At 38.3% G+C, this 21,749-nt stretch overlaps 1 protein-coding gene across 1 annotated transcript in view; it reads right to left on the reverse strand.

Moving 5' to 3' along the window:
* OTOGL (otogelin like) overlaps positions 1–21,749 on the reverse strand; it is a 135,699-nt gene that overhangs the window by 46,322 nt on the left and 67,628 nt on the right. Inside the window, exons 26-34 of the mRNA XM_063447147.1 lie at positions 16,490–16,624; positions 15,308–15,454; positions 13,441–13,560; positions 12,357–12,473; positions 11,072–11,228; positions 9,013–9,039; positions 7,286–7,453; positions 3,743–4,021; positions 1,279–1,396 (exon numbers count right to left, since the gene is read on the reverse strand). Coding sequence (XP_063303217.1) covers positions 1,279–1,396; positions 3,743–4,021; positions 7,286–7,453; positions 9,013–9,039; positions 11,072–11,228; positions 12,357–12,473; positions 13,441–13,560; positions 15,308–15,454; positions 16,490–16,624 — 1,268 coding nt within the window. The remainder of the gene's footprint in view (positions 1–1,278; positions 1,397–3,742; positions 4,022–7,285; positions 7,454–9,012; positions 9,040–11,071; positions 11,229–12,356; positions 12,474–13,440; positions 13,561–15,307; positions 15,455–16,489; positions 16,625–21,749) is intronic.

The raw sequence follows: 21,749 nt of genomic DNA on the forward strand, positions 1-21,749 counted from the left end.
TAAAAGGTCTACCACGAGGATCATAAGAGGATTATGCCCGAAAATACAAACATTATATAAATATAACATATATTTTCAGGATTATATTACATCTATTATTCTTGTTTTATTGTTACAAGTTCCTTTAATTTAAATGAAAAGTTTCTTAATCACAGCATATTGTAATTGATGAAAATGGATACATGGATTGAAAAGCTTTGTAAACTATGAAGTTTATTTAAAATGGCAAGAACTATAACCACTAAAGCCAGCTCTAGTGGTTATACTTCCTGTAGTCCAAATTTTCTGTCCACTCCTTTCTTCAAAATCCCCCTCCCTCTTTCCACTGGTCTTTCATTTTTTGGTTCTTTAAATTCATCCTATCCATTAGTCATCTCCTCATTCAATTGTTCCCCTATTGTAAGGGGTCTTAGAGAACTGGTAAAGGCTAGAACAGGGGTAGGCAACTTTCGGGACGCCATATATATCAGTGGAGATGTAGTCCACAACATCCAAAGTGTTGAAGGTTGTCTACCTCTGGGCTAGACACTGGTCTTAAGGACTTTCCAAATCCAAGGATACAGGACACAATCAGGATTTGGGCTGCAGGATAGCCAATTGCACAAAAACATAATTTTGTTTGCAGCTGGGCCAAGCAAAATGCTAGACCTTGATTATGGGGCATAACATATAGCCAGTCACAACTGGCATGAAAGGCCATGACAGAGGAGCAAGAAAAGAGTTGACAAGATGTCCAGGTAAAGTGCATGTGTAAGAAAGGAATGGGCTTAGGATGGAATGTCAAAGTGGTGCAAGGTGTCTTCCTGATAGCCACTATCAATCAAATAGTTCTCATAGGAAGCATTTGATTGTTGCTGCCCAGATATTTGCCATGCATACGAACTAGCCTTCCACTGTTTCCATGTGGTGAAACATTGTATTGGCTAAAACCTTCAATCTTGATGATCTCAACTAGGGAGTTGGAGTGGTTGTGCTGAGTCTAGCATAGTGAGGTAGTAAAAACGCTTATGGGGGGGACATGCCTAAATAGATAGGGGACACTATAGCATTTGGAATACATGTGTGTATTTCTAATCCTAAAGTGTTTATTTAAGTGTCTACACAACAACAGCTCCTATGTCAATCAAAGCAGACATACAGGAGATACCTGTCTTACCAAAGCAAACATAAATGGAACCCTATGGGTAAATAGCTCAAGTGTAAAACAGAAATTGCGTAAATATAGAGCCAAATACATAACATTTATTAAAATATATAGAAACGTTTAATTACACTTACGGTGGAAGAAATGAGCATAATGTCGCTTCAGGGTCACTGCAGGTCTTAACACATGGACTACTACAAGGCTCATATCTCCATTCGCACATTCTCCTGTAGGGCACAGCGGCAGTAATCTCTGAAAATACAAAATTTTTAATTTTTTTGGATTCATTGAACTGACTTTCCCTGCTGAATCTTAAATGAACAAAGACAACATTTTAATATGATTAACTTTGAAGTTCAAACTTTCCAATTTCTTATTTGATGAATTTCTTATAGACATCTACTTTCTTTGTGTTCTACACTACAGAAGGTTCCTATTAATCCCCAGCTATGCCAGCTGCATACTCTCTCCATCACGCTTATCTGTAGCTGCTGATTATGCTTGGCAGAGTTTCTGTTTATTTATTATCTAATTGTTCTTAGCAGGTCATTTGTTTTTAATATTATTCATTCCTGTGTGAGCACTACACTCTACACAGTAAGTTGCATAGATAACTGACTTGAAAGTTAGTGAATAAAATCCCTGTTTCGTTTTACATGCATTAAAGGGAAACTATAGTGCCAGATAAACAAACTCGTTTTCCTTGAACTATAGCTTCCGCCTCTGTCAAGGACCTCCATGGTGCAGAAGGGGTTAAAAAACCCTTCTGTCACTTACATGGATCCAGCGCTGATGTCCCTCGGCACTGGCTCAGGTCCGCTTTCTTTCCGTCAGCCGGCAGGGGAGTCCTAATGCGCATGGGCGGCAACGGCCACTCTCGCATTAGGATTTCCCCATAGGAAAGAGTTATCCAATGCTTTCCTATGGGGATTCTGGTGACGCTAGAAGTTCTTTATGCATATCTGGTGGATAGCCACTAGAGGTTGAGTCAACCCATAAAGGTAATTATTGCAGTTTATAAAAAAACTGCAATAATTACCTTTGCCGGATTAAGGCTGCTGGGAGCTGAAGTGGTCTGGGTGCCTGTAGTGTCCCTTTATTTATTTATTTATTATTGCCATTTATATAGCGCCAACAGATTCCGTAGCGCTTTACAATATTATGAGAGGGGGATTTAACTATAAATAGGACAATTACAAATAAACTTACAGGAACAATAGGTTGAAGAGGACCCTGCTCAAACGAGCTTACATTCTATAGGAGGTGGGGTGTAAAACACATTAGGACAGGAATTTACAATCAAATAAGGTGGGCTGCCCTTTAGGAGAGGGCAAGAGACAGGTATGTGAGGTAAGGGTTAGTCTTGGAGGCCATAAGCTTTCCTAAAGAGATGGGTTTTAAGGCACTTCTTAAAAGATGCAAGACTAGGGGAGAGTCTGATGGCGGTAGGCAGGCTATTCCTTTATTAACCCTTTAACCCCTTAAGGACACATGACATGTGTGACATGTCATGATTCCCTTTTATTCCAGAAGTTTTATCCTTAAGGGGTTAAACTATGTAGTTCATCTGACATATACATTGAAGGGACGCTCCTGATTCCTAAAGCACTTAGAGGTCAAAGTAACCTTGTAACCTTGGTACACCTCACTGGTTGTCAATCAGACAACCAGTCCTGTTACTTCCTGGTTTGGTTGGCTTAGTGGAGCTAAACGCCAGAGGCAGCAATTGCCCAGAGCATGTGCATTACAAGGACGTTTGATTGAGCTGCCTTTGGAAGGCTGTAATTGGACAGACACATAAAGTCGGGGCGAGGTTAAAAGGGGAGGTCTTGCAAAGGCTGCAGACAAGAGATTGACAGCTTTTGCAAGTTGTTTTTAGATTGGAAAAAAATGCTTAATTAAATGCATGCATGATTTAATTGAGGGTATATCTACTAAACAGTGATTTCAATTTTATTTTGTATTTGGACAGCTAAGTATTTCTCTAAGGAGTCCATTCAGTAAAGATTGATTTATGGCTATCTGAGCATTGATTTGAAAAATGTAGTTGAATTAAAAAAAAAAACTATAGCATCTGCAGCATTCACAGCAAACGTAACTATCTAAAACATTTGCTGTTTTGTAATAAGACCTTAGTATACATTATACTAATATCTTAATCAATTAGTACTGGATTTGTACAGCATCTGATAAAGTTAAATTGGGAATAATAGAGTTTCATCTCTGCATACAGACTAGCTAAACTATTGTTTCGGCTACACATAGCATCTGTCAGTGGATTTTCCATATAAACCAATATGAATTACCTTAAAAAAACCCTGGGGATGATTGTCAGATTTTATCCAATAATCTTTGCTCTGTCTATAACGTATGCCCCTCTTCTTCTGTAACCATCCTTCCCATTCCCACCCTCATGAATTCTTCTGTAATGTACATATACCACGAGCTCCCTTACTTTCCACCTATTCAAAGAGTCTTTTCGCTTACTTCCCAAATAATCTCTAATCTCATAAAATCTAATCAGATTTTATCAATCAGATTTTATTGATCAATTTGCTTAGTGCTTTGAAAATATATTTCCATCAGTTCAGCACTCACCTTCAATCTTAAAGCCACTTGAAAGTTTAAACTCGTCCGATCTGTCATATATGGAGACTTTAACTTCTGTTGATGTGAGTGTTATAAAATATCCTTTCTTGCTGTGTAACTCAAATGCACTATAACCTGCAATCCACAAGCCTTGATGGTGGAAAAATGTCGCTCTTCTTCTAAATAATGAACTTGTGTCCCACTGTTCCAGCCGAACCGTGTCATTTTCTTGTACAGAAAGAAAGTAGTTGGGTCTTTCTGCTGACTCCAGAGATACCAGCGACAGGGCTTCATCAAAAAAGAAAAAAATACGAAAACACACAAATGAAATACAATACGAAACGTATTGATAAGGATCTTATGAATGTAAATTACAAACAAAGGGAATTGATCCTTGTGCTTTTAACAGTTTTTGCTTCTTAGGTTTTGTTTTTTAAGCTATTACATATTTGACTACAGGGCATCTGGGCACAGTAAAGCTTTTTGGTAGAATTTCTAATCTGACTCAATATATTCTGAGTTTGTTTACAGGGCATGATATGGTGTTATTGTGAGTGAATATCGATGTGTTGTTGGGATCAGAACAACACACACATCATATTGTTTTAAGTATGCAGTGTGTCCAATGTTGCCTTGAATAGACATAATGATGATATGAATAACTCATATCACACAAGAGGAATATAAAAAGATCTCATACAATAATTAAAAGTACAGTAAAAGATGTATCGTCTATCTTACAATGTACACGTATTGAATAGCTTGCTTAACAGTACACAATGGGAGAGATGAAGAGGAGCAGTAGATTGGAATGGAAGGTTCTAAATGAATATGCTCATTATGGCAGAAGAGAAGATGCTGTCCATGGATCCGCATTAGAGTTACCACATTCAAACATTCTGAGAATAAATTTGCCCTTGACACCTCTATTAGAGAGTGTCTCCAAAGGAATTCCAATAGATGCTATTCATCATATTTAAAGGAAACTCAAAGGTTACTTTGTAACCTTGGGTTTAAGCAAGCAATGAAGATAGATCACTTGGAAAAAAACAAAAAGTCTTAGTAAATTTGTCCTTATGAAAAAAATGCTTACAACCAAAGAAAATGAAACTCATAAAACAATTAAATAAAGACAGGAGTGAAAGATGGAAGGTTTGGAGAGATCCATAATAATTTTGTGAATGTAAAACAGCATAAATATACAGGGAGTGCAGAATTATTAGGCAAGTTGTATTTTTGAGGATTAATTTTATTATTGAACAGCAACCATGTTCTCAATGAACCCAAAAAACTCATTAATATCAAAGCTGAATATTTTTGGAAGTAGTTTTTAGTTTGTTTTTAGTTTTAGCTATTTTAGGGGGATATCTGTGTGTGCAGGTGACTATTACTGTGCATAATTATTAGGCAACTTAACAAAAAACAAATATATACCCATTTCAATTATTTATTTTTTACCAGTGAAACCAATATAACATCTCAACATTCACAAATATACATTTCTGACATTCAAAAACATAACAAAAACAAATCAGTGACCAATATAGCCACCTTTCTTTGCAAGGACACTCAAAAGCCTGCCATCCATGGATTCTGTCAGTGTTTTGATCTGTTCACCATCAACATTGCGTGCAGCAGCAATCACAGCCTCCCAGACACTGTTCAGAGAGGTGTACTGTTTTCCCTCCTTGTAAATCTCACATTTGATGATGGACCACAGGTTCTCAATGGGGTTCAGATCAGGTGAACAAGGAGGCCATGTCATTAGATTTTCTTCTTTTATACCCTTTCTTGCCAGCCACGATGTGGAGTACTTGGACGCGTGTGATGGAGCATTGTCCTGCATGAAAATCATGTTTTTCTTGAAGGATGCAGACTTCTTCCTGTACCACTGCTTGAAGAAGGTGTCTTCCAGAAACTGGGAGTTGAGCTTGACTCCATCCTCAACCCGAAAAGGCCCCACAAGCTCATCTTTGATGATACCAGCCCAAACCAGTACTCCACCTCCACCTTGCTGGTGTCTGAGTCGGACTGGAGCTCTCTGCCCTTTACCAATCCATCCATCTGGCCCATCAAGACTCACTCTCATTTCATCAGTCCATAAAACCTTAGAAAAATCAGTCTTGAGATATTTCTTGGCCCAGTCTTGACGTTTCAGCTTGTGTGTCTTGTTCAGTGGTGGTCGTCTTTCAGCCTATCTTACCTTGGCCATGTCTCTGAGTATTGCACACCTTGTGCTTTCGGGCACTCCAGTGATGTTGCAGCTCTGAAATATGGCCAAACTGGTGGCAAGTGGCATCTTGGCAGCTGCACGCTTGACTTTTCTCAGTTCATGGGCAGTTATTTTGCGCCTTGGTTTCTCCACACGCTTCTTGCGACCCTGTTGACTATTTTGAATGAAACGCTTGATTGTTCGATGATCACGCTTCAGAAACTTTGCAATTTTAAGAGTGCTGCATCCCTCTGCAAGATATCTCACAATTTTTGACTTTTCTGAGCCTGTCAAGTCCTTCTTTTGACCCATTTTGCCAAAGGAAAGGAAGTTGCCTAATAATTATGCACACCTGATATAGGGTGTTGATGTCATTAGACCACACCCCTTCTCATTACAGAGATGCACATCACCTAATATGCTTAATTGGTAGTAGACTTTCGAGCCTATACAGCTTGGAGTAAGACAACATGCATAAAGAGGATGATGTGGTCAAAATACTCATTTGCCTAATAACTCTGCACACAGTGTATAAATAACTTTTGTAATCGCATCCCAGCATGTGGCTAAAAAAAATTGTGGGCATAGAGGGAATCCCCAGAGACAAAGAAGGAGGATAGCATTGACATGGGAGCATTTTGGACACAGATTCGAGTTGCAACATCCAAACAGAGCAGGAGAAGTTGTGATATAAGCTCTTGTTTTTTCTTTCTCCTATGAGAAATGAGAACATGGCCTCATGACCTGCTTCAAGATGTTCTGCGATGCAATAGTAACAGCTATCTTAAAATATTAAATATTTGCATGGTCTTCATTATTTTTAATGTATAAAATATCCATTTATTCTTTTGGGTTGATGACATGATGTATTGGATATTTTCATTTTTTTATTGGAATATAAGAACTAATTCTTGGTAGTTCTCAAATTAAATAAAATCGCAACTCATGCTTTAATGCATCTTTCCTATGTAACTCAAAAACAAAATAAGACAGGTACCACATGTAAATTTGAAAATATTTCAAGCTCCAAGAAAAAGCTATTAGAGATGATTCTCTAAGTATCTCTATGCATGTATTCAGCTTTTCATATATACGTTGGTAGAATATGATGAGTTGCTAGCTCCTCTTCATAAGATAAAGAAAGTTTAAGAAATTTAAACCAAGGGATCATGCATTTAAGGTAAATCACGGCTTCAATAAACTTTCTAAAATGTAAAGATACTATATCATGGTAACACACCATTAAAACATCTTTTGCGTTGGCTGAGGGTGCGTTTGACAGAAAATCCTACATTTTTTTGTGACAATATCATTTAAATATTTAGGTTTTAAGTACTCACATAGGTCTTTATCTTTAAAAAGTCCAGGTGTTATCATGAAGTTAAACAAAACATTTCCGTGGGCACTCATTCTTGGCAATGGGAATATATATTTACTGGTAACATTTACACCTAAAACAATTTCACTGTTGCCACAACTAGAGAGGATGTAGGGACCTTCTCCAAGCCCTAAATGAGAGCAAGACAATATATTAAAATACAGAAAACCCATTGCTATGCAATATACATTCCTTTATACCATGTTGTTTGTACTGAATGATACACACACAAGATTGATTGAGCTCCTGTAGATCTGTGTGTGTTTTATTTCAGTTCTGAGAAAATTTCTATTATACTGTATACTGAATGCATGTGTAGAGGTAAAACAGAATTCTTCTGTGAGTCAGACGATGAGAGCCACGTGTAGACAATCAGAGACTGAATTTCGGAACACTTTGCTAATATACATAGTCTATTATATAAACTATAGTGCATACACGCATATAGACTCATGCTTGCTAATCTTTGATATTCCAGCTGTCATCATCTATGTATAAAAAGCTGGGTGAACATCACGGGATACTTGGTTAACACAATGAGTCTTTCATAAAACAGGAGCAATGCTTAAATTACAGGGGACTGTAAATATTGTTGTCAATTAGGTGCATTCTATCCTTACAACAGTGTATTCAACTTTTAATAAATGCCTTTAGCAGGAAGGTGCCCCATGTTGCAAGGCCTAGACTGCCTGGGAATGGGTCAGTGGACACAACTTCATTGGCTTGGCTCATCACCAAATCCCCGAGCACTACAGCATCTGTGGGATTAGATTGAAAGAGCTATTTGGAACAGGGAAACTTCGCCAGCCAACATGACACAACTGTGGGAAGGATTTGAGTCAACATGGGTCAGCATCTCTGTGGAATGCTTTCAACACCTTGCAAAACTCATCATCCAGCTAAATGAGGTTATTCTGAGGGTAACTGTAGGTGAAACTCAGTGTAACTCAACTAAAAGTGCTTTAAATATGTCAGATGTGTATGATGCATATAAAGATATATGTAAACATGCATATATATTCAAACACAATCATATCAATGCCATGAAATTAATTCTAGAACATGTGTCAATAGTGTCTGCCAATGCACCAACCAGAGCCCACTAATCAAGGCTACATACACATTCTAGGTACCTGAAGATTTAAAGACTACATGGGTCACACAATATAAAAAAACAGTTTTGTATGCAAGTCATGGCTGGGAAGTTTGCTCAATATGTAGGATATAACTCACATGTTCAGAGTTTTCTTCCAAAAATGTTTTGAGTCACCCTAAAGTGACTGAAGCCCTATTTTTGACTATCAAAGTAGTGCTTTGGACAATTGCCTAAGTCAATGTCAAAGTGAAATGTATATGCAGGCATTTTGCAAAAAAGAGGAAGATCCACCGGTAAAAACTAGTTCCATTACCGTGATCACTAAGTAGAACTAGTGTCAGAGACACTCAAAGTTACCACCTCAATGGTAGAGTGAACCATTTTATTAACTCCAACACAAGAACGGTTGCTGTGTTAGGATACAAGGCTATTATTGTGCAGGTTGGTTTGGGGTTCCACGTTCTCACTGTGGTGCGAGTTCCCTTGAAGATTGCTAAACTTCACTCTGAGAATCTGAGAATCCTGCTCAGAAGTCTTTATGGAGAAATGTAAGTTAATCTACCAGTTCACACATTTATATAATTTCGACTTACCTTGATTGTAATATTCACAATCATAAGCTGAAAAACATAAACATAATGAAGATGAGATAAAGACAGATTAATGTCAAATTAGTATCTATGTATTTCAAAAGCTATACTAAAGCTATACTAAATTTTGGGAAACTTCTGTGAATTAACCAAGGTACAGCAACTTACAGAATAAACAATCCATGATGGAAACCATTAAACTAAAACTTGCAATTCTATGGTGAATTCTTGACAATTTCTGGTTTAGTCAATAAACCATGGCAGTATAACAGTTCATCACCAAGCCTCTGAATAAGTGTCTTAACCTTCACCCTATGTCAACACAGGTTAGCAAAATTTAAGGAATGCAAGGAGAAATACTTTACAAGTGATCTTGCAGCTGTGGCAATTTCAAAGTCCACTTTTTGGGGAATGTTATATTTTTAATTTAATGCAAATGGAATGAAGCAATATGGTTGCGCTATTCGGTGTCTGTGCATGTATGATTCCAACTTCAAGCACACATGACCATATATAAGGAGAGGATTTTGGTAGGATTTTGGAGTAATCAGTAGATATAGTCCAATGCAATCAATATCAATAGTTATTGATCCACATGTCCAACAGACCCCTAATTCTGATAGAGCACATGTCCCTACATTTATAGAATAGATTAGTGGTTTTACACTGCTTCCTTTTTAGTTTTTTTTTTAGTTTTTTTTAACTATAACTCTATTATTTCTCTGCCATACTCATGCAGCCAGTATTTATTTTTGTTTGTTTGATAAACAACACATTTATTCAGTTAAAAAAAAGATATGCAATCATAATTTAAGTGTAAAATTAACCGTTCACGTGAAATTGCTTTTTCATGAATTTTTGTATTCGGAGTGAAACTGAACTCTTCCTATAATTTATTATAGCATGTCAACCCCTCCCTCCCCCCCCCCCCCCCCCCCCACACACACACACCACTGCCCATCATATTGGACTACAAGTCCTTAAAATTCTGCTAATCTAAGGATGTCAGAGAATTATGTGAGTTGTTTTCCAGAAATTTGTTTGAGTCAACTGATATAGTGTTAATCCATAGTATTCATCCACAAGATATTTATTGTACAATAGAGATAAATGACCTGAATGAATACATTTAAATGAATTCGGATTGTGTTCAGATCGTTGATGACAAACCATGCATAGACTTTTCCCATGTCCAATTTCAAGGAAATTCCTTAATATTTACTTTTCAGAAATGAAAAAAATGTGCAAAATTTATGCAAATATGCCCGTAAGAAGAACATTAAAGATTATGTAGTCCATATAAAGACAGTCCCTATATTCTGGTTTTAACATCAATACATCAGTAATTGGACTGGTGCACAATAAAAAATAATGGTTTAGCAGAATTATTGCATATTTGTTCATGCAACAATTTTGGGCAATTTGAACGGCATGAAAATTGCCAAGATAGTGCACTAGTATAAATATAATGTATATCTTTTACAGTACAACGATAGGCTCATATTCCTGCTATTAGTTTCACAGATCAAGTGAGAAAACGTAACCTATAGAGGGCAAAAAACGAGGAGCAATATTATATTTATAAATTATACATGTATTAAATAAATAACATATAAATATCCTTATTTTTTTTCCATTTATTGCTCAATTAATCTGTGAATAAAATCTCCATGGAATGGCTGTCTCTTAACCATCAATTAACTTTTTTTCCAATCAATCATCTCTTTATAGGTGCCACAGAAGGAACTCTGAATTACAAATCAAACTAAAATGTTCGTCTCTTGTCCATATCGTTTATTTTATGATTTGTCTATATAGTGTTTCGGAGATACGGAATTCAGAGGAACCACAGGACGACCAAAATTTGGAAGAATTGCCAATCGTTTGAAACCAAGTGCACAAGTTTAATTCAATAATAGTATTAGTAATTGTAGTATAGTACTCCATATATTATAGTTTATTATTTCTGTTGTTGATACTTTAAAATCAGAATTGTATTGCTATAATTGCTATAATTTTTTTTTGTCTTATTTTTAAAGATTTTCAGCTGATTGCTACTTACGGCACATGTTTGGAGATCTCCAATGTACAGATACCCCCTGTTGGCAACACTTGTGGGCATAAGCAGCTATGCTGGTACACAGACACTCACAGTCCCCACCGAGGTTACAGTTACAGGTGTCTGTGTGGCAATTTTTAACAAATGAAGTCACATCGATCTGTTAATAAGCATATAACGTCACATTTACAAAATAGCATACACGTTTATTTGTAACAGTGAACAGAATATTTGCAAAACAATTACAATGAACAAAAGCATATACCCCAAAAAAGGTAACATGCAAAATAACCATCAGAAATAAACTGCATCCAAGCATGTATAGCTATTTTAAAGAAAATGTCCCAAATTAGCTGAAATTTGCAGAATAACCATATCCACCAATGCAAATTTAGGTTCCTACGTTCAGTTAGGACAATAAGCTAAATAAAAGAATAATGAATTCATCACTTCTTATAGTCTACAGAAAATATTATAATGTGATATCTAAATTCAGAAAATTAATCTCTAACATGCTAAGGTTTTTGTATCAAGGTAAATATAAATTGGGTATTTTCAAATGCTATTTAAAGGGAAACTATAGTGCCACTAAAACAAAGTTGTTTTACTGGAACTATAGCTCCCTGTAGAGATCCCTAAAAACCCCTTCTGTCACTTACCTGATTCCAGCACCGATGTCCCTCGACGCTGGTTCAGACTTCATCTCCGCTTCTCCCATACCGACATCAGCCGGTGTGGGAGACCTAATGCGTGAGGACGTTCAGTGTCAGTTAGGCGACCAAAAGTTGCTTAACGACTCGGAAGATACCCTAGTGGCTCTCTGGTAGACAACCACTAATGGTGGTTAACTCCAGCAGGTAATTATTGTAGTTTATTAAAAACTGCAAAAATTACCACTGCAGGGTTAAGTGACCTGGAAGACTGCACCCAGACCACTTCAATGAGCTGAAGTGGTCTGAATGCCCATAGTGTTCCTTTAAGTACATCTGCTCTGAGATTGCCCGAACATCACCCTGAGTTACTTGTATCGCATGCACATATCAGGTGTTATGTAATTATTCTGGAGAAATGTTCTAAAAGGAATCATTCCATTAAAAATGTTTTATTATTTTCTATGATGATTGTTCCATTTCTAAAACACTCTGCATACACTTTCAGCATTTTCTAGAGAAAAGAGAGAAAGCACTGAACTCTATTTTAATATAATATTGGGGCCACAGATCAAGTCAGGTCAAACTCTCGTATAATATTTAATGACAAAACAAATGTATTTACACATCATGCTTACCACATTACGGCAAGGGGCAAATATGTCGCTATACAGAATTGAGCACTCTTTTTTGGCATATGGAAATTTATTCTGATGCACCTCACAAGGTCTGATGGTGTCATTAAAACTTTTACACTGAAATGAGAAAAAAAATGAATTACATGTTCTAGCATGTTGTCAAAACAACCGGTTATGTATACTAAACTAAACGCTTTTATCTTTTTGAAAGCCTACTTGTAAACTTAAGGTTGAAAAAGTTGGGTTAATCTCCAGTTAAGATGGGTACTAGTATTCTTGATCTACAATTTGCAATTCCCTTCTTACATCATGACATTATGTTATCAGTGTTGCTAATTGTTACAATGGGTGGACAGTTTCAAAACATATCAATAATCATGTGACTTAATTATAGGCATGTGTGTGTCATCTATTATTGACCTCTAAATATCAATCACTACTGCTTTACCCTTTTGTCCAAATCCATCAACTTCTACTATCTCCTGTCCCTAACTTGTTACATTTTTTTGCAGCAGATTTTCATAATTTCCCATAACAGATTATTTAAAGATTTTATTTTATCTATCACTTTAAAAATATGTGTTTCTAATTAACTGTGTTTTTATATGGCAAAAATATCCTTGGGGGTTTAAATATTAAAATTAACTAAGACAAGGTATGTGATTAACGTATGTGTCAGTACAACAGTGTCTGTGACTTCCCTATAGAGGAACTGGATACATTCCACGTGGAGCTGATATTAAAAATATTCATTCTGGAAAAAACAATCACCAAAGTAGTCCAACACACCTCAAATAAAGTTTCAACAATCTATAAATACAGGATCACAAACATTGTGGTTGCAATTGTTTCATCCATGTTCAAGTGTTTATCAAAGCTTATATAGGAAGGGACGGCTTGCACCCATGATAGAGGATAATGGCATCAAGTGAATGGTGTTTGCTACTGATTGCCTTTTGGTCTTTTAGAAGTAAAATGTGTTTCAGTATTACCTTATTAATTTATGTTTGCTGAGGTGGGAGCTTCTCTCCTTTGTCTTACAAATTTAATTAACAAAGACATTTGAACAGTATATATTCCATACCTGGCCAATAGTCCAGCTGTCTCCGAAGACTTGAGCATTTCTGACCTCCATATTGTTTGACGTTGTCAGATCGTTTGACGTGTATTTGTCAAAATTTCCACATAAACCTGACAGCTTTCCCTGGTTTAAAAAAAAAAAAGAATTGGTCATAATTAGGTTACATGTTAACTGATAGTACTTCTAAATCGATTGAAATCTTTATCGTTTATTTTAATTGACTTTTTCATATTCTTATATACAGTGGTTTTTTTTTTAATTTTATATTAATAAACTATTCAACTCTTGTTTAGAAAAGAGTATGGATTCAAACTGCAAACATTTATTTAATATTGTTCTTCCAGGTATAGCATTCTATAAAGGAACTCTATTATGATATGTGTATGTATAAACATTCCTCGGCCATCAATAATTGTTGAGATTACAATATAATTGAGCTTTCTAATTATGTTGACATATAAAAGTAGCTCTTTGACTTCCATATTCCTCTCTGACTTCTGCAACATCTGAAAGAATCTTAATGTCAATCACACTACAACTCCTAAAGCACTATGTAGGACAGGGGTGCCCAAAAGGTAGATCCCCAGATTTTTAAAACTACGGCTTCCATGATGCTTTGCCAGCCTAAAGGCATTCTAAAAGCATGCAAAGCATCATAGGGGTTGTAGTTCTACGACATCTGGTTATCTATATTTTGGGCACTCTTGATGCAGGATGTTGTGGAGTCTGAGGTTTGACTGAGGTTGGGATATTAGGTATGGATAGAGTTGTGTTCATCTATATTGGGACATCTTATTCAGGTATGAGCTTGTGAAGTTTTTCCAAAATAAAGGCTCTCTCGGTGTGTTGGTAAAGGTTTCGCAAAGCTTTAAAGCTAAGTGTGTTTCTTGGTGCACTACTGAAGTGTTCTCAGTGCTGAGATGGTATTATGTTAATAGATGCTGCTGTGGGAGCATATGCTGTGGATCATATAGTGATCGAACATCTGCTTCCAGTTAAAAGCAAAATAAATTATTTTGTTTGTAGAAATTATCGAAGAATTAAAACAGACCTATGATATCTTAGTAAACATGGTAAACTGCACTAAAATATGTTACACACATGAAGACTATAAGTGTGTGAACTACATCTGATATACTAAGTGCCACTCACAACCACCCATACAAAATCTGAAATATATACTATATAAAAATGAATCATTCATTAATTATTCGTTCAGTGATAGAGAGAAAAACGCGGCTCTGTCAGCGGATGCAAAGTAGGAGGATGACCGTCAGAGTCACATCTTCGGACTTAAAGCTGTTGTAGTGAGACTCGGCATATGCCATTAGTGAAAGTAAGCTGCTAAACCCTCTCTCACTGAATGACATTTTTTTATCGTTGAATATAATAAATTATATATTTGTGAGGTTCATGTGTGGTGGCATTTATACTATTTGCTGCTATGTTGCCCTAGATCTAACACACTAACTTTATTGTGAGGAGTTGCTTTTTAAGCACTCCGTGTAAATGTGAATTTATGATTACTATAATTTCTTTATATGGTGTTAAAGCGATAACTTACACTAAGGAGTGTGTTCTATGGTTCTGTTTTGTTTTTCTTACATGTGCACCTGGAAATAAAGGTCACAGGATCCGCTGGATCAGAATTTTAAGGGGAATCACCCGTATTTGAAAAAGTACTATTAAAGACTGAGAAACAGTATTATTTAAGTGTTCTTCTAAAGGAAAATATAAGTTCTTTTTTAAGTAAACAAATAAAACTGGTATTTTGCAGCTTTTTTCCTTCCATGAGGGTTTTGTTTAGTAGTGTTTAAGAATCCTGTATGTATTTTATTGACCAGTGTTTTATGCATGCATTATTACTTACTTTCCATCGAGGTCCAACCTTGACATGTATAGTAGTTTTCTTATCCCAAAGTATTGTGATTTCCAATTCTGGAATATGCACCACTGTGTAGAACCCAGCTTTCCAATACTGGTATCTGGAAGTACTAGGATGCATTTTTAAGAGTTTCTGAACAAAGACAAAACCAAAATATGTAACAATAATTATAACAATAATGTCTTCAATATTTAATTAAAATTACATATTCAAAAAGTGATTTTTAAAAAATCAGAACATCCTTGCAGTGCATGAGGCAAATTATGCAGATGCCTGGTAGCATCTCAGATCTGGACTGAATCATCTGCTTTATTACCATTGCCAAGAAAGGTGTTATATGATTGGAATTTTGGCAACAGATTTATGTTTTACTGTAGTTTGTGGAATGCTGATTAAGAAAAAAAAAATACATGCAAGTCAAGTGTTATTTTAGATGCGACGTGTCTTGAGAAAATTACTGATAAATACTCCGACCTTAGGTAAGACAGTCCTCCCAAAACTTAGCATTGCCAAACATGGACTTCTTGATTTATCAGATGTATCAGTCATTTGAACTCGGGACTCAAGTGTAGAGTATCCCTTGGTTTATTGAGTCAAATAAATAAATAAACAAATAACCTTGCTAAATAGCTGCTGAGCTAACTGTTCACTAATTGAAGACAATGAAAATATATTTTACATTACCATGTATTGAATAACAAGTTAATCTGCATCATTAAATGTATAGCTAAATTCATAGAGGGCACAGGTACAAATCCACCCTTCGTCCTTCCGAGGTAAATAAAATCAGTACCATTAAATTGGGTAACAGTAACTTCCCCTTGATGTTGTGCAAGACTAACATCCCCAGGATGTGCTTGGAAACCAGAGTAATCCAAATGTACGTACCTTTCCTGGTTAATTACTTTATTGTCACTATTATAATGTAAGAAAATAAGAAGGAGCTGAGAGGGCAAAGGGAAGAAGCTAGTGGAAGGGAAAAAAACTTCCACTAAAGGAAGGGCTTGTGGAAATTAAGAACAGAGGCTCCTGAGCAATCAGGGGACAAGGAGAGGGCATTTAGTCCATCAAGCTACTAAAGCTGAGAAACCTGCACATTACAGAGTAATTCCAACCTTTGTCAAGGGATAACTCTTGCTTCTTTACACAAAATAACTGAAAACTGACCTGTTTGTCGGACGTGTCACTGAAGTTAATGTCGGTATCACCAAGAGATATGACAAGATTCTTTGAGCAAATGATATCATTGTCAAAACACTTTTTATTCTGGGCGATAATAGACACATTGGAATTATCTGCACTCTGTAACAGACAAAAGAAAAAAAGGAAATGTAATGCATTCTATAAAGAATTCTATTATCAGTTGTTTTTTTTGTGTGATTGATGTAAACTACTTCATGCTTCACTGTGAACACTGCAATAACGCCTTTAGATTCCAACATTAGGTGAGAAACGTAGTCTCGCATGTTTCACGTCTTTCGGCAGATTTTTTTTTTTTTCATAAAATACATTGCTTATCGTGAAATAGCTGTGGAAGAAACACGTAGCTAAAGTGCCAAAACCGAACACCCAAATAATAGAAGCGCTTGAGAAAAAATGAAAAAATATATACAGTACAGCTGCACTGATCCCAATGTGACACGACGTGACACACAATAGAATATATTACCAAATAACTTAGCACGTTAAAAAACTGCAGTAAAAACAGTGTCTTCAAATGTAAAATCTGTAATAAATAATAAGATATATATAGTGCAATACTGTGATAGAGATACAGTAGAGTGTCTGGGAGAGAACAACTCTAAGTTATTTGGTATTATTTTCTAAAGTGCCATGTCGCTGTCATGAATTTTGGGTACTTCGAAAAACCTCAGTGCATTAAAGTGAACATGGTACGCCTGATTCAACATTACATATAACAGCACCTAAAGCAGTATTTAAACGTATTTGGAAGCCCATATTTTCCTGCCCTATATTCTCTGCTATCATCTGAGGTCCACGTTTCCCGATTGCAAGAGTCACCCTCCAGTCCTTTCTTCCTGCTTCCTGTGTACAGCAACTAACCCTGCTTTAGGATAGTTCACTGCCTGCACATCAACATTAAAATGCCCTACATCCTTCTACAAGTGTGAGAACAGCTTGCGGAGAGAAAAACTTACATGTCATCAGTATAAAGAGGTCTATACTGAGATTTGATTGACAGTAGGGACAAATTTCTAAACACATTTTTTCCCGGTTTAGTTGTATAATTTAAACATTTAAATTATCTTCTCATTTATCCACATTTTACGAATCAGTGAGAAATAAACAACTTAAATTTACAGGCAGCTGATTCATATTTAATGTTTAAATGCAATACCATTTTAATTTATGTAATTAATTGCAATGTCCTACAAAGTACATTGCTGGCCTTATAATTAGAAAAATAAAAAATACAGTTTATAATTGAAGTAATTTTACTGTTGAAGCATAAGAATGCCCCTAATTGATATAAAGAATCAAACTATAAAACATTGTGCCTAAAGAATGTTGGGTCGGTGCTTAGCGCTTCAATAATCCTCTCAGCTCTTACCAATAGAAAATTACCATTATTACCATTCTTTATAGGGGAAAAAACGGGTATGAGTAGATCTTTTGAACAAATACAATTAAAAACTATAGATATAACAGGATCACTGATAACAACATTCAAAGATGTATTTTAGTACCAGGTGCAGAACAATGGATTGAAATTATGAAAAATAAAAAATTTCAGTTGCATAAAAATGACCTTTATTGTTTTTTTTTTATCCAGAAGAAAATGCACTGAATAACATTATTTCAAACAAAATCTCCATTGTTTTCTTTGTTCTGCTTCACCTTGTTTATCTAACGGATTTGGCATTTCCATGGATTACATTTCAGCAATCCTGTTCTAATTAAAAATGCCTCTGATTTTCCCAAGATTAGTCTTTGAAAATGCACAAGTATCTGTTTCTCGATGATAACAGCCCTTTTCAATGGAGGATATCTCCGTGCAATCACCAACATTGCTAGTTGCATGGAATTTGATAATAATTGATAAAATTCTAAGCGAAAACCTAAAAGATATTATATATGTATTACAGCAATGCTTTCCTTCATTTTGACATTCAGCTGACTTTCAGATTTCAATTACAATAATTTAGAGTTTATTGATTAACCTTCTGGCAAGCAAATTCCATAAATTTCTCATTTTTAAAGTCTGTTTGGAATAATGTATTGAGAACGTAGCAAGTATGGGTGGATTTTGTTATGTAAGATTAATTTGGTTTAGAAACTGAAAAATTATATAATGCATTTATGGATTACACTAACTGCCAATACCCGTTCTCTAAACATTTTATGACAAAGAGAATACTATGATATAGATTTGTGCAAGACGAGAAAGTTTGGTTCCGCCAAATACATTTTTCTTGAAATTTCAATTTTGTTCGGGATGTCTGACACTCATTAATGTGATAATCCGGTTCAGCCCGAGTAAAGATATCCCCTGGACTGCAAGGAAGGGGAGGCATGACTGCTGCCCAGCAGTTGGTATCAGGGGGGCTCACAATTTCATTCAGGTGACGGCCAAGCTTAGGGCTGACCTGCAGGTATGGAGTGCCTTCCTGGGTAAGTATAACGGCCGATCATGCTGGAAGCGGTTCCCAATGCCGAACTCGACCTCTATACGGATGTATCGGGGTCGGTAGGGTTTGGGGCTTTCTTTCAGGTCAAGTGGTGTGCGGCTGCTTGGCCGTCGGCATGGCGTGAGCTGGAGGTGATGCAGAACCTTACGTTCTTGGAGCTGTTCCCCATAGTGGTGGCGCTAGCACTGTGGGGGGACGAATTGCGGAACCGGGTGGTGGTTTTTCACACGGATAACATGAGTGTGGTCCATGTGATTAACCGATCATCGTCTGCTTCTCCTCCAGTGCTGGCCCTCTTGCGTCATCTAGTGCTGCTGAGCTTACAGTTTAATGTGTGGTTGCAGGCTCGGCACGTACCGGGGGTTTTGAATGTGGTGGCTGACTCTCTCTCGGTTTCAGTGGGACCGTTTTCGGAAGCAGAACAGGAGGGTCTTCGCTGCCCGGCATACTTATGGGACCTGGTTTCGGAGGACTGATGTCCTTGGTGTCGGAATCGTTGTCGGCTGCTACGTGGAAGGCGTACAGGTCGGTATGGGTAGGTTGGCTGTCGTGTGTGGATGGGTCTGATCGAATGTCATCGGGGTCAGCCCGGTTCACAGTAACGTTATGCTATATGAATAGGCTCCTGGAGCAAGGGCAATCATGCGCCTCGGCAAAGAGAGCTCTGTCGGCTCTGTCGTTTTTTTTTTCATTTTTAAGGCTGGCGGGACATAACAAAGGAGTTTTGTCTGCAACGGGTTCTGCGCAGTTGGAGGAGTCGGAGGCGTCCGGACCGGCGACGGCCAATTTCAGTAGACCTGTTGTGGCAGTTGCTGGAGGCGTTACCGGGGGTCTGTGGCACAGTCTCAGCGAGTCGGCTGTTTCAGGTTAGTTTTGCGCTGTGTTTCTTCGGTGCGTTGTGGGTGGGGGAGCTTGTCGCCCCCAATCGCCGGTCGGTTTCTCCACTCCTGCTGTCAGATGTGCGTTGGGCAGATGGGTTTGTGGACCTGCATATTCGCAGATCCAAGACAGACCAAGCCGGTGCTGGTGTGTGGCTCAGGGTGGGGAGCTACGGGGGTGAGTATTGTCCAGTCCGGCTCTTCCAACTGTATATGGCGAGTTGGCCGGCGTCGGCCTCGTTGTTGGTGCATGCGGATGGGTCCCCGCTTACGCGTTTTCAGTTCGCGTCAGTGTTGGGGAGAGCTTTGGTGGACTGTGGGCAAGATCCAACCGGGTTCTCGCCTCACTCCTTCAGAATCGGGGCCGCTACTCAGGCTAGCGGTATGGGCTTGGCGGGTTCGGTGGTGCAGCGATTAGGCAGATCTTCCAGGAGGTTTCAGCTGTATGTCCGACCGCATCTGTTATAATTTGTTTCAGGTTGTGTCCCCCGTTATGTATGGATCTTGGGGCATTCGTTTATATATTGGGCAGCTCGATGGGCTCAGTCTCGCTTCTACGGGCGGAACCTAGGGATCTCCACGGACATAGCAAGGGTACGCTGGAGGGGTGTTCGGGGTCTGTCCTGGAGGCAAGTCTATCCGGAGTGCGTGGCCTTTAGCAGGTTTGTGTCGGGAGCTGTTACAATTTTGATTCATGCGGGAGGCAATGATTTAGGGAGGGTTAGAACGGTGGATCTGATGCACTCTGTCAAGAACGACTTGGCACGGTGTTTGGCTCTATTCACAGACTGTACCCTGATTTGGTCGGAGATTGTTCCCCTTCCTGGCTGGCAGGTCTTGCCGCATGCCAAGGGTCTGGAGCGGAGCAGGCGCAAGCTCAACATGACGATCTCTCGGTTTGTGCGCCGGCTTGGTGGTGTGGCGGTCCGGCATGTGGAGCTGGAGGGGGACAATTGGAATTTGATGAGGGCAGACGGAGTGCACCTGAACCATATAGGATTGGACATTTTTAATGCAGGTCTGCAGTCGGGTATAGAAAAGGTGCTGGCTGCGGGGGGCGCGATGCCGGGAAAGGAGAGGGAGGGCCGGCATCGCGGTGGCGGAGTTCCTGGCCAGCGCACGTAATGCACGGAAAGGATTTGGGGAGTCGCAGCCTGCTAGGGCTGATGGCCGAAGTCAGGCTGTACGAACTCTGGATAAAGACTTGGAGTATCTGTCTGTTGGGTAGTCACCCCAACAGCTGACAGGTGGAAATGCTGGCTGTGTTAAAGTTTAAATAAAGCTGTGGCCGTTGCCCTTACCCAACAATCAGGTGTCATGTCGTTATTGGGGGTAACGGGTTTGGTATTTGGGTCAGCAGTCAAGATATCCCCTGGACTGCAAGGAAGGGGAGGCATGACTGCTGCCCGGCAGTAAGGGGGTGGGAGTATGAGGGATACATATTTGCCAAGATGGTGGGATATAAGAAGAAGAGCAGAAGGGAGGGTACTCACCAGTGCAGAAGGAGCAGTCTGGAACAGTTTCCCACCCGCCCTCCCCGTTTTTCCTATGCTATGTGATGGTTTCTGGCTTGTGGTGTTGTTTGTTTCTGTTCTTGTTTTGTCACAGCTATGGCGGAGTTCCTGGCCAGCGCACGTAATGCACGGAAAGGATTTGGGGAGTCGCAGCCTGCTAGGGCTGATGGCCGAAGGCAGGCTGTACGAACTCTGGATAAAGACTTGGAGTATCTGTCTGTTGGGTAGTCACCCCAAAAGCGGACAGGTGGAAATGCTGGCTGTGTTAAAGTTTAATAAAGCTGTGGCCGTTGCCCTTACCCAACAATCAGGTGTCATGTCGTTATTGGGGGTAACGGGTTTGGTATTTGGGTCAGCAGTCATGTCCATAGAAAAATAATTGGAC

The sequence above is a fragment of the Pelobates fuscus genome, chromosome 3 (assembly GCF_036172605.1).
Source record: "Pelobates fuscus isolate aPelFus1 chromosome 3, aPelFus1.pri, whole genome shotgun sequence".
NCBI lineage: Eukaryota > Metazoa > Chordata > Amphibia > Anura > Pelobatidae > Pelobates > Pelobates fuscus.